The 13,894-nt window shown below is 38.4% G+C and overlaps 1 protein-coding gene across 2 annotated transcripts in view; it reads left to right on the forward strand.

The window, feature by feature from the left end:
* Nucleotides 1-13,894, forward strand: part of FAM171B (family with sequence similarity 171 member B) — a 72,903-nt gene that overhangs the window by 39,686 nt on the left and 19,323 nt on the right. For both annotated transcript variants that reach the window (XM_034954626.3, XM_034954627.2), the window contains exons 2-3: nt 7,756-7,989; nt 11,008-11,100. In XM_034954626.3, the coding sequence (XP_034810517.2) occupies nt 7,756-7,989; nt 11,008-11,100 (327 nt within the window). The remainder of the gene's footprint in view (nt 1-7,755; nt 7,990-11,007; nt 11,101-13,894) is intronic.

Raw genomic sequence — 13,894 nt, forward strand, 5'->3', positions numbered from 1 at the left:
TGAACAGCCACTGCACATAGCCAGACATACCAACTGTGACAGGGCAGGCAGCTCCAGGCACTGGCATGGGTGCTAGCTCCCTGCAAGGCTGTGGCTGGAACAGGTGTACCTCAAGTGGCTTCCGCTACAGGCACTGGGGAACGCAGTGGCACCCGGGAGCTTGGAGACTCCAGGAACCACAGAACCTCAAAGAGGGTATCTCAGCCTTGGCTCAGGGAGCTCCTAGGTCTGGGCTTCCTGAAGGACTGCAGCTCTTCTCTTTCCTTCTTGTCACCAGCAATGTGGTGAGTAGAGGGGCATATTTCAGCCCTGTATGTGTTACAGCTCTTTCAGTCCCACCATTCAATGGGGACTGAGCTTTTATTCCACGTCCAGGAAAAATGAAATACACAGACAACTGGAGGGTGAGCAAGGTGAAGAGTGCATTATTGAGCGAAAGTAGAGCTCTCAGGAGACTGTAGGATGGGTGTTATCAGTGTAGGTATAAATGATACCCCGAAGTGGGTAGCTCCTTCCCACAAGCAGGTCATCCCAATGAGTACAGCCCTCAGCAGAGAGGAGACCTAGAGTGGGTAGCTCCTATCCAGAGGCAGGTTGTCTCAATGTCTGTAGCCCTCAGCAGAGAGGAGACCCAGAGCGGGTAGGTAGCTCTTATCCACAGGCAGGTCATCCCGATGAGTACAGCTCTCAGCGGAGAGGAGGCCTGGAGTGGGTAGCTTCTATCTGCCGGTAGGTCGTCTCAAAGAGTGTGCAGCCCTCAATGGAGAGAGGATACCTGGAGTGGGTAGCTCCTATCCATAAGCAGGTCATCACAACATCTCTGTGGCCCTCAGGTGAGAGGCGATCCAGAGTGGGTAGCTCCTATCCGCAGGCAGGTCATCCTGTCCTCTGCCTGAGTCTGGCTGAGTCCAGGGTTTTTATGGGCTTCAGATGGGAGGAAGTACATGCTGATTGGTCCATGAGCGGGCCAGGAAGATGCACCAGAAGTTCTCATTCTGGTCTGTGGAACTGGCAACCTGGCCCCCATGCTTCAGGCCATACCTGAGGGGTGCTGAGGGGTACCCACAATCCTGTGTGGAGCCACCCTCAGCCTCTGCTGTTTCCCTCCTGTGGCCATGAGTGCCCAAAGTCCAGAAGGGGCCTAGGCGACAGGGGGCTGGCCTATCATTGCTGCCCCCAAGTGTGTGCACATCCAGCTGGGTTGCAAAAGTGCCTGTTCTTGACCACAACTTTGCTTTGCCCCAGGGCTGGCACCGGGAGCAGGGAAAGGCCAGACAGTGGAAGCAGGCACTTTCAAGCCTGTGAGGGAAGGGGGCTTCCTGGGCCCCTGAGAGCAGAGGGATGCTGGGGTCTGCAGCTGCAGCTGACAGGCTGCAGCTGTGCCCAGGAGTGTGGGCTCCTGCCCCACCAACTCAGTAGGGGCAGGGGCTCCCTCTGGCCTTGTGGATTGTGCAGCCCCAGCTGTGCCTCCCCTGCTGCAGCTGGCATCCTCACAGTGGCTGCTCCACACGGGCTGTCACTGCCATCAGTTTGGGGGAAGCAGGGGACAGGGTGGCAGTGGCTAGGCAATGGGTGCTTTCTGCTGATTGATTGGGTTGGAGATGAAATCACAGGGAGTCAAAGCTGTCCTCTTGAGCTGAGTTGCTTCTGGGTGCTGCCACTGGAGTGGTGGAGCCATCAATTCAGACATTAAAAAAACCTGAAAAGACATCTCAAATGGCCAATCCTTAGGTTCTACAATAGTGATGTTATTTGCAGGAGTAATTGGGGAAATTGCATATCTTGTGACCTCCAGAAGAATGGCTGGCAATCTACACCTTAGAATTCAGGCTCCTCACATCCTCCTAACCCGATGATCTCGTTAGCTTTATAAAGGCAGTTACATTTTGAGGAAGGGCTATTATTATTTAAACTATAAACTAAATGTCTCTCAATGCTAGCCCAGCCTTAGCCCAGGAATAATTAAGGCAGCTTGAAGGCAACAGGCAAGAGGAAGGGGGTTGGCCAGATCAGATCTCACTAACTGTTATAATTGTGTTATAATTTTCATAAAGGCAATCTCAGGCACATATATTTATTCTTTACCTTCATCTTTTGATTTTAAATTGTTACAACCATATTTATTTTATAACAAAATACTATTAATGGGCTGAATTTATGATACGATGGAAAAATAGTTTGAGGAACAGCTTAAGACCCAAAGCTTATTTGGCCTTTTATTACTGAATGTTCTTCAATTTATCTCTTAAAAGTAATGATACTAATGACTACTCAAAGTAATTTGACCTCTCACAAGGTTTTCTATTATCATTAAAGATGCAAAGCAGATGTGTGGATAAAATTTACTTATCTCTATATCACCTTGGAATCTCTTCCTCATATTTACATTTGAATATATATGAGATTGTTGTTCAGGAAATTCAGTGTTTCAGACAGACTAATAGAACCTCATTTTAAGGTATGATTTGATATAATCTTCTCTTTGCTTTTCTCAATCAATTCTTCCCATCTCCACACTCTAAACTGAGATGATAATTGCTTTTAAGAGAGTAACCAGGCAGATGTAGGGCAATGGTTTACAAGCATAAGCATTGATGAGAGATGTCCTGAGTTTATGTCCTGTTTCCTCCATTTACTGAGGGTTAGCCATGGTTCACTTTCAAACCTCTGCAACTGTCAGTTACCAATATGTATAAAATAAAGAAAACAACATTATCTCTTCCATGAGGTTTTTTTTGAAGAGTAAGTAGAATAATGCACTTAAAAACTAACACAATGCATGGCTTATTACCCTCAGCACATTTTAGTTCTTATTATGGTTAAAATTTTTATAAGAGGAGGTATACTGAAATATGTTTGTGGCTGTGTGTGTGTGTGTGTGTGGGAGAGAGAGAGAGAGAGAGAGAGAGAATGAGAATAGTGTTTGGATAACATTTAACGTTTTAGACTCTGGAAGGGATCAGAGCTTTTTTTTTTTTTTAGTTTGGTGGATTGAACCTTCCCTAGGACTGGGTGATTATTACAAAGGTTATATTTGTATTTGAAATGTCTTTGTTATGATCCAGAAGCAATTTAAGGTCCAGTTTAACAAAGAACGGACAAGGTATAACAATATTTTGATAGCAATATTGAGGCTCAGTCAACATTGACAAGAATTTTTTATCTGATTTGCTGTTCTTGATACAAATTTTAGGTAAAAATAGGTTTATGCAAATGTATTGCAGCATAATCTTTATATTTCTTATCAGTGTACTCTAATTTTTGTGAAGTGCTCTCTTATCGTGGAATAATAATTTTTATTATCAATCACATTAAGTGATACACAAGCTCTGTACTGGACACATTATTTCATTTTATTATCTCAAAGTAGCTAACTATTTTCCTGATTTTACATATGACCAAATGGACTTTGAGAGCTAACTTGCCCAAGGTCACATGTCTAGGGAATGGCAGAGGTGGATGGTGACTGACTCCAGAACCCGTTTACAGGGGAAGAGAAAGCATCTTTCACAGAGATGTGATACATGCTTACAAAGGCACTTTCATGGTGGTACAAGCTCTTTCTTAGGCAGACGTTATCAAGATCTGTACTTAAGGAGTAAGACCAGAGGTTAAAGTAAAAACAGGCTTTAGTTTTCATTTTCCTCAACATATGTTAGTTTCTTTTCTTTCTCTTTTTTTAGGAGACAGGGTCATGCTGTGTTGTCCAGGCTGGAGTGCAGTGGTGTGATCATGGCTCACTGCAGCCTTGACCTCCTGGGCTAAATCATCCTTCCTTCTCACCCTCCCAAGCAGCTGGCATGTGCCAGTACACCCAGCTAATTTCAAGTTTTTTGTAGAGACAGGGTCTATGTTGCCTAGGCTGGTCTTGAACTCCTGGCCTCAAGCAATCCTCCTGCCTCAGCCTCTTAAAGTGCTGGGATTACAGGCATGAGCCATCATGCTCAGCCTTGTTTTCTTATATACCTAATGGATAAGGCTTTTTGATATTTTAGAGAAGGATTTTTGATATTTTGTATATTTGGCACTGAAAAACATCTTCTGCTTTCCAGACAACAGAAAAAAATAAAAGAGCTAGCCATGCAGTAGTGGCATTTTATTCTAAGAACTTTGACTACATTTGGAATGTGTTAAATCTATGTAACTTGAAAGTGTTACAAGATTTCCTACAGTGCTGCTTTGACAACCAGAAATCTCTGCAGCTGCCTCCGTCTGGGTGTTGCACAGCCCAGCAGGCTGTGCTCGGCTCGCGCCTGCTCAGATCCCACACCCGCTGTGGCTCCACTCTCAGCCTGTGGCTGGACTGGGCATGCCACAGGCGGCTTCTGTGTTGGGTGCTGGCATCTAGACTAGGGGAACATGGTGATCCATGTTTAGAGATGCCAGTGATCACGGAGCCCCAAGGGATGTTACAACTCTTGCTTGGGGAGTCCTGAGGTCTGAGCTTCCAGAAATTTTGCAGCTTTCCACTCCCATAGCTTGGAGAGTGGGAGCATATTGCAGCTATTTTATTCCCACCGTCCACAGCCCACGGGGCAGAAGTTAGGGTTACAGCTTGTTTGTTTCTGCTGCCCGCAGTTTGGTGAGTTCCAGGTTCTTGTCCCATGCCCAAGAAGAATAAGGTACACAGACACTGGAGAATAAGTAGGGCAGAGAAGAATTTTATTGAGCAACAAAAGGAAGGCTCTCGGTGGAGAGGGGACCCTGAAAGCAGGGTAGCCTAGTTCAACCATTGTGGAAGTCAGTGTGGCGATTCCTCAGGGATCTAGAACTAGAAATACCATTTGACCCAGCCATCCCATTACTGGTTATACACCCAAAGGACTATAAATCATGCTGCTATAAAGACACATGCACACGTATGTTTATTGCGGCATTATTCACAATAGCAAAGACTTGGAACCAACCCAAATGTCCAACAATGATAGACTGGATTAAGAAAATGTGGCACATATACACCATGGAATACTATGCAGCCATAAAAAATGATGAGTTCATGTCCTTTGTAGGGACATGGATGAAATTGGAAACCATCATTCTCAGTAAACTATCGCAAGAACAAAAAACCAAACACCGCATATTCTCACTCATAGGTGGGAATTGAACAATGAGATCACATGGACACAGGAAGGGGAATATCACACTCTGGGGACTGTGGTAGGGTGGGGGGAGGGGGGAGGGATAGCACTGGGAGATATACCTAATGCTAGATGACGAGTTAGTGGGTGCAGTGCACCAGCATGGCACATGTATACATATGTAACTAACCTGCACAATGTGCACATGTACCCTAAAACTTAAAGTATAATAAAAAAAAATTAAAAAAAAATCTTTTCACATATTAAGTAACCAATAGATTTCCTGTTCTGTGAATTGTTCATTTTTTTCTATCAAATAATAGTTTTCTATGCATACTTTATATGTTCTGAATGCCAATTTTTTTGTTAGCTATATGTATTGCAAATGTTTTATCCCAGTCTGTGACTTGTTTTTTTAATTTGTGCCATGTTTGGTTGCATAAAAGCCTTCATTTTAATTTAGTGAATTTATGAATCTTTCATGTGTCATTTGTGATTTTGGGTTTTATTTAAGGATTCCTTCCATAGTGCAACATTGTTTAGTTTCCTGTACTTTCTTTTAAAGTATGTAAAGTTTTGCCTTTCATATTTAGGTTAGTTTTCTTGGAATATTTTTAACGTGTATATAGTATACAATAGGGAGTCAAACATTTTTATATGGGTATCTTATTTTCCAGGTACCAGTGACTTATTGGCCCATCCTTTCTCCATTAATTTATTACACTTCTGTCATATATCAGATATCAGTACATGTGGTCATGCTCCAGTTCCACTGATCTGTCTACCTTTGAGTTACCATCACACTCTCATTACTCTGAATTATAAATGGAATCAGCTTTTTGTAAAAAAAAAAAAAAAAAAAAAGCAGGGTAGCCATCTGTGAGGCTGAGTCTGGAGTTTTTGTGGGCTTAGAATGGGGGAGTGCATGCAGAATAGTCCATGGGTCATCTTGGAAAAATAACCGTTCAGTTGGTTAAAAGGCATCACCCAAAAGGAACCAATCAAGAGACAGAGGGTAAGACAAAGATAGTTCTCACTCTGGTCGTGGACTCTGTCCAGAACTGGCAGTTCAGTTTTTAGGTTTCAGGCTTTCTTTGGCTTGAAGGTTGGCACTGAAAGGGAACCCATTTTTGACTGTCTAGGAATTTGTCTGTCTCCTGTTGCTATTGATAGCATTAGAGTTAGTGAAACACAATAAAAATGTATTTTCCTTGAGAGAGAACCTCAGTCTTCGCATTATTCACTGCTGTCCTTTCTTCTTTTTTAATTGATAGGAAAAAATTGAGTAATATTGTGCCTTAATAACAAATACAGCCATGTGTAACTTAACAATGACAATACACTATGAGAAATGCATTGTTAGGTGATTTTATTGTTTTGTGAACATCATAATGTACTTATACAAACCTAGATGGTATAGCCTACTGCACACCTAGGTTATATGGTATAGGCTATTGCTCCTAAGCTGCAAGTCTGTACAGCATATTACTGTCCTGGATACTGCAGGCAACTGTAACACAATTTTAAGTGTCAGTGCATCTAAACTGACACTTATCTAAGCGTACAAAAGGCACAACAGAGAGACCATACAAAAGATTTTTTTTTTAAATAGTACACTTGTAAAGGGCACTTACCATGCATACAGCTTGCAGGACTGGAAGTTGCTATGGGTGTGTGAATGTGAAGCCCTAGGACATTACCGTATACTACTGTAGACTCTGCAAACACTCCACGGTGGTATACTTAGGTTATATTAAATTTAGAAAAAAATATTTTTCTTTCTTCAATAAGTTAACCTTAGCTTACTATAAGTTCATAAACTTACTGAAACTTAAACTTTTTGATTCTTTTGTAATAACACTTAGCTTAAAAGAAACACATTGTACAACTGTACAAATTTTTTTCTATCCTTATTTGATAAGCTTTTTTCTATTTAAAAAATTTTTTACTTTTTACTTTTTAAACTTTTTTTGTTAAAAACTAAGACACAAATATAAACATTAGCCCAGGCCTACACAGGGCAGGATCATCAATATTATTGTCTTCCACCTCCACATCTTGTCCCACTGGGCAGCAGCATTCATGGAAGTGTCATCTCCCAAGATAACAATACCTTTATTTTTTTTGGAATACCTCCTGAAGGACCTGCCAGAGTCTTTTTTACAATTAACTTTTATTTTTGTATGTAGAAGGACTGCATTGTAAAATAATGATTAAAAAGTATAGTAAATTCATAAACCAGTAACGTAGTAATCTATTATCAAGTTTTATATGCTGTACCTAATTATATATGCTATACTTTCATACAACTGGCAGCACAGGTTTGTTTACACCAGTATCACCATTAACACGTGAGTAACACATTGCACTGCAACACTATGATGGCCATGATGTCACTAGGCAATGGGAATTTTTTAGCGCCATCATAATCTTCTGGAAGATTATATATGTGGTCCATCATTGACTGAAATGTTGCTATGGAGCACTTAACTGTATTGAAATTTATTTCGTTTTACAAAGAATAATGAATTCTTCATTATTATATGTATTTATGTGTAGTTCCTAAGTTTAACAATAGTTTTGTACTGTCATTTAGATATGTTGAATGACATTTAAAGACTATGACATATGCATTCTAGGATACGACATGCTGCAATTTCTACCTTTTTCTCTCCAGTGTCTGTATTTATGTTGAAAGTCCAGGTGAATGACATCATCAGCCGTCAGTACCTGAGCCAAGCAGTTGTAGAAGTGTTTGTAAACTACACGAAGACAAATTCCACAGTAACTAAAAGCAATGGAGCAGTGCTGATAAAAGTACCCTACAAATTAGGACTTAGTTTAACTATTATTGCTTACAAAGATGGCTATGTGTTGACCCCTCTGCCTTGGAAAACCAGAAGAATGCCAAGTAAGCACTTAAACAGTTTTTTGTTTGTTTTTGCTAAATGTAAATGAATTATTTTCTCTGTTTGGGGATATCTTGTTCTGGTAAGCTGAAAATGAAAATGCTTAAGTCAACATAAGGAGGTGACAAGGGAGTGCTACTTTGAAGAAAACATTGTCTTAGTCTTTTCAGGCTGCTATAATGAAATACCCTGAGCCGGGTAGCTTGTAAACAAGAGAAATTTATTTCTTGCAGTTCTGGAGTCTGGGAAGTCTAAGATCAAGGTGCCAGCAGATTCTGTGTCTGGTGAGGGCATTTTTGTTTATAGATGACATCTTCTGTGTCCTCACATGGTAGAATGGGCAAACAAGTTCTCTTGGGCCTGTTTTAGTTCTGAGAAGCTGCTTGCAAGCAAGGGTCTTGTGTCCCAACAGGTAAACTATCTGAAACCTCCCTAACATATTATTATAGATTTATTTTTAAGAATTGGCAAAAATAATCTTTAAAGAATAAATGTGTAAAGATACATGGGAATCTTTTAAAAATACATCTCCTAGGGGCAATTTGCCATTACAGACAACTAACATATTATATATCTACAAAATTAAGAGTGAGTGATATTATGCTATAAGTTGTATTATGGTACAAATTGGACACTTAGTATTTATAAAATGTTATCTATGATAAGATGCCATTAGAAATCATTGAGAAAAGGTTGAATAGTCATTAAATGATAGATATATTTTGGTTAACTATTTGGAATAAATTAATTGGATCCATATGTGAAAATATATTGCTTAGAGAGATCAAATATGGAAAATAATTATATTAAATATAAGAAAATAAACTATCTGACCTTTCAGTTAGGATGGTCTGTTTAAACTTAAAAGCAATAAAAGATGCCATAAGCTATATATGAACATATTATTTTAATAAAGTCCTGTATGTCATAAACATAAAAAGCAACTGAGGTTGGAAAAATATTTGAAACAGTAAGGCATAAAGTCCTTAATATGTAAAGAATTCATACAAATCAATAAGAAAATGCCAAGACCCTAACTAAATAAGGTAAATGGACAAAATCATGGCCTATCAATTTTCAAAACAGGAAATACAAATGGTTAGTACATATGACAACATGCTTTAATAATCTAAGATCAGTACACCAAAGAAATACACACTTAGATTTTTTTACCTTAAAAAAGTTGTTAAATGATTATCTTTAATATTGTCAAACAAGATAGGATCAGATTCTCAAACATTCTTGGTAGAAGTACAAACTGGCAAAATTACCTGGGTAACAATTTTTGAAATGTATGTGTCAAAGTCTTCAAAATCTTCATAAACTTTGACCCAGTATTCCACTTTATGAATCTGCACAAATAAACATATGTTAAAATATTAAATACAGTGGACAGGCGTTCATGCACCAGGAAGCTGATGCAATATTTTTGTAATAATAATGAAATGGAAGTATTCCAAATCTATTGGATTAATGCAGTAAATAAGTAAATCTTGATACCTTAATAAATGAAATATGTGGGTTAAAAATGTTATGAAAAGTATCTTTTGAGAGAAATACTTATGTTATTAAATGAAAAAGGCAGGGTAACAGTATTCTGTAACAATATCATAATTCACTATTTTAAAAAATCACAGGAATACCCAACAAAGAACTATAATAAAATATTATTAATGATTGTTCCTATGGTGGTGTTGCAGTGATCATCACTTTCATCTTATTTTCTGTGTTCAAGTTTTTCACCATGGGTATTACATCCCATTTATAATAGGAAACAATTTTCACGTGAAAAGAAATCTGAATGTGTTTGAAGTTCAGAAAGATTCTCCTCATGTTTAACAGAGGTGTGACTGAGAAAGTATCCAAATATGGAATAATGCCTTACTTATAATCACCTTGAGGTTCAAACTGTGACCCTCCCACCTCTCCAATTTAATCCATTAATCAGTCTAAATGTTAATATATTCTGAAATTGAAATTACATTTTTATTTGATAGTTCTCTTTTCCTATGGAAGGAGAAAAGTATATTTCCTTTTACCTCCACCCATCATTGTATACTTTTTGTATTTTACTTTTTTCCATATTTTCTTTAAATTCTTTGAAATATCTCAAAATAATAAAAGTATTTCCATGCAACTGTGTTTTCTCTTAAGAGATTTGAGGATGCCATGCTATTTCTATTAATTTTAAATACACAGCATAGAGGAAAGATATCAAACGAGAACTCGTGCTTTGGGAGCTCCTCAAAACTGATTTTTCTTTTGGAGGGTTGAGAACTCCTCAAAACTGATTTTTCTTTTGAAGGATTGATAAGTTTGATTTGATCTTGCTTATAAAATGGTCTTTTGTCCCAGCTTCTTGCTCCAATCTTGAAATAATATCTTTCAGGTAATCTGCATTTAACTCATCCCAACAGGTAGTTCAGCTGCCTATGCTTGTAGGCAGGTTCACCTCCATCCTGCATTACTACTAAAGGTTGCCTTTGAATCATTTTGTGCATTAAATTGTTTCCTTCTCTGCCAACTCAGGATCCTTTTGGCAAACCACACTGTTTGCAGAAGAGCATTGTGCTCTTATGTGGGAAGGTAAAAGTGAAAAGTGGATATAGTTTATATCTAGAGAAGCTTGAATCATGGAGCCAAGAAAAAAAAATTTTTTAATCTTAATAAGTAACAATTAGAGAAAATATATCAGGGAGTTATTCAAGCATTTAACTTGATCATTTATATCTGGGGTTACAGAACATCATTCATCACCTTGGTATAGACTACTACCATCAAATAGAAAAGATTAGTAAAATAAATAGTGATAACCAATGTTTTCTTCTCACTTTATTGTGACCTTTTTTCCTCCATCATATTTTACATTCATTCTTCCTTTGTTTTGAATTGCTCTTCCCATCAAGCATTTGTTCCCCCCCACACACACTTTTTGAGACTTGCTGTTACAGAACTATATTTGTCCTAGTTTTTTTCCCCTCACATTAAGTAAAATATTCTAATTGTGCTATATTTCACAGTATATTCATCAGTTACACTTTCACTGTTCCCGCAAAGCCAAGCAAATATATGGCTATTTGAAGACACTGTTTTAATTACTGGAAAATTAGCTGGTAAGTACCATACTTCTTACTAAGTAAACACTTAAAGTTATTGTCGTATAACTGTACTTCTTCACTAAGAATCAGTGTGAATTATAACTTGAGAAAAATCTAAATTGATCAGTATGATTAGCACTGACTATAAGTTGATCTGAACTGATATTTTACTGTCAAATGAATGGTGTGGGTTTTTTTGTATAGCAGGAGTCATTTTTTCCTTTACTATTTTAGCCCCTCAAACAGGCACACTGTAGAGAACTTCTGTTCTTCTTTCCAAACCACATTTCTTACTGGGGCTTCCATGGTGGGAGAAATTGAGGAAAGGGCAGGACACATATTGCTCAGGCCTTTGGGGCTAATTTACAGATTGCCTCCTTCCTGCCTCCAGCATTAAATTTGTCGCTTTTTGGGAGATGCCTAAGACTTGGTAGTTAAGTATCTGCTCTGTAGACGTGATTTGCCTCACTTGTGTATCCCAAGGAGAAGAGTGCAGAAATCATGTTTTGGGTGCTGATTCAAACTGTGTCCTCCAATTCTGCTTTACCAACCATGAAGATGATTGTTTCATCCTAACTCCCCGCACGCCTTAGAAACCTCAGAATTCTGTGACTCTTTTATTGCATATTTTAGGAAACCTCTATAAATGACAACAATTTGCTTGTTTGTTTTGTATTGGTAAATTCATGTTTAGGTCTAAAGTATAACAGGAATGACTAATAAAGTGAGAAAGCCCTCAAGGTGGAGTCCAGTAAGAGCGTCATGGTAAAAAGAACTCTCTGTGAAAGTTCTTTTCATTTTTAGATGCTGTCTTATCTATTCCTAAAATATTAAACCAGAAAATTTACTATTATTTGGGAAAAAAATAAACTAGGGCTTGATGAATCTTGAAGCAATTTACTGAGTGAGGCTGTAGAATCTCTTACTTATGAAATACCAAGACATTTGAAATACCAAGATATTTGCCAGATTTTTTTAATCTTTGAGACAGAGTTTCGCTCTTGTTGCCCAGGCTGGAGTACAATGGCACAATCTCAGCTCACTGCAACCTCTGCCTCCTGGGTTCAAGTGATTCTCTTGCCTCAGCCTCCCAAGTAGCTGGGATTACAGGCATGTGCCACCACACCCAGCTAGTTTTGTATTTTTAGTAGAGATGGGGTTTCTCCATATTGGTCAGGGTGGTCTTGAACTCCTGACCTCTGAGTAGCTGAGACCACAGGCGTGTACCACCACGCCTGGCTAATTTCTTATTTTTCATAGAGATGGGGTTTCACCATGTTGGCCAGGCTGGTCTCAAACTCCTGACCTCAAGTGATCCGCCCATCTCAGCCTCCCAAAGTGCTGGGAGCTGCCATGACTGGCCTTGCCAGAATTTTGAGCTAGTGATTTTTGCTGTGTATGGCAGAATGGTGGATGTGGAGCTGTGTGTGAAAGAATGGAAAGTAAATAAGAATTACAAGTATACAGAGAGGCTCTGTTTAATGCTATTGGGGCCTTAATGAAATTAGCTTCTTCACAGTCCCTCTTCAGTGTTTGTTTTGATGCATCTCTGCCCCTTACTGGCATCTTCAAACCCCATTAACAATCGTAGTTTCTGCTGGAATACATGAAATGGATCTGTGTGACCATGTCCCGTACCAATCCTTTGCCACTGTACGAAGCAGTGGTAAGCACTCATTTGTCTGGAAAGTACTGGCCATGCCTTGGCAGGTTTCCGTGAGAACACTGTGAGTCCTCTTGAATTCTCAGATCACTTCCTTTTACTGTCTCATTTTCCTAAAAGGTGACCCATTTGTAAGGCCAGGCAGGAAAGTATGAATGTTTCATAATGATGTTAAATCTTTCTGTAAAAAATACATATCCTTACTGCTGAACTTCCATAACATGTTTCATTAGGTTTGTACAGTGGAAATTAAGCCTGTGTGTTTATGTATTTATGGCAAAAGGAGAAACTAGAAAATTTAGGAATGTACAAAACCTTACAGAAGCTCAGCTAGACATTTTGTTTAGTGTGCATGTATTCAGTTGTAAGAAATGTGGTCTTCAAAATAATTAAGCCACATATTTTAAAAGAGCAAGTCATAGGTAGTACCTGTGAGTGATCAGAAGGCTTTAGATTGTATCCTCAACAACCAAACAGCATATAATTATGTTACTTTTCTTAACTGTTTTCCAGGTATTATTTTTCTAGCTTCACACACACAAAAACTATAAACTGAGAAGTCTTACATTGTTTCATTTATCATTTATTGTCATGTAGCTCTTTAAAAACTGATGTCTTTTCTATTCTAATAATTTAATTGATTGCTTCTGTCTTCATCAGTGACCTTACTAAAGTTCAACGCAAAAGCTGATGTTTCTGATAATTTTCAGGTGTAAGAGTTGATCTTTGAATTATTAAATTCAAAATCTGTTGATTACAGAAATATCAATATTGTCACTGAATTATCACTTGATAAATAATGTTAGAAGATACTGAGATATTTATACTCAGGAAAAATTCAGTTACTGAGATATTTATAAATTGAGTACCTGGCATTTGAAAGGCTTTTAATGCATGGTTAGTTAACTGATAGAGAAACTTACCCACTTAAGTATGTGGCTGAATATCATCAGAGACACTTTTCTGTTGCAAGTTACTGAAAACCCAGTCCTAATCTGGCTTAAGCCCAAAATAAGCATTTATTTATTTCTCTTGTAGATGTTAAGTGTAGGAATAGGACGAACTTTAGACATGGCTCGATCACGACTTCAGTAGAAATAATTGAAAACTGGTTCTCTATTACTCAACTCTCCACTATTTGAATGC

The sequence above is a fragment of the Pan paniscus genome, chromosome 13 (assembly GCF_029289425.2).
Source record: "Pan paniscus chromosome 13, NHGRI_mPanPan1-v2.0_pri, whole genome shotgun sequence".
Lineage (NCBI taxonomy): Eukaryota > Metazoa > Chordata > Mammalia > Primates > Hominidae > Pan > Pan paniscus.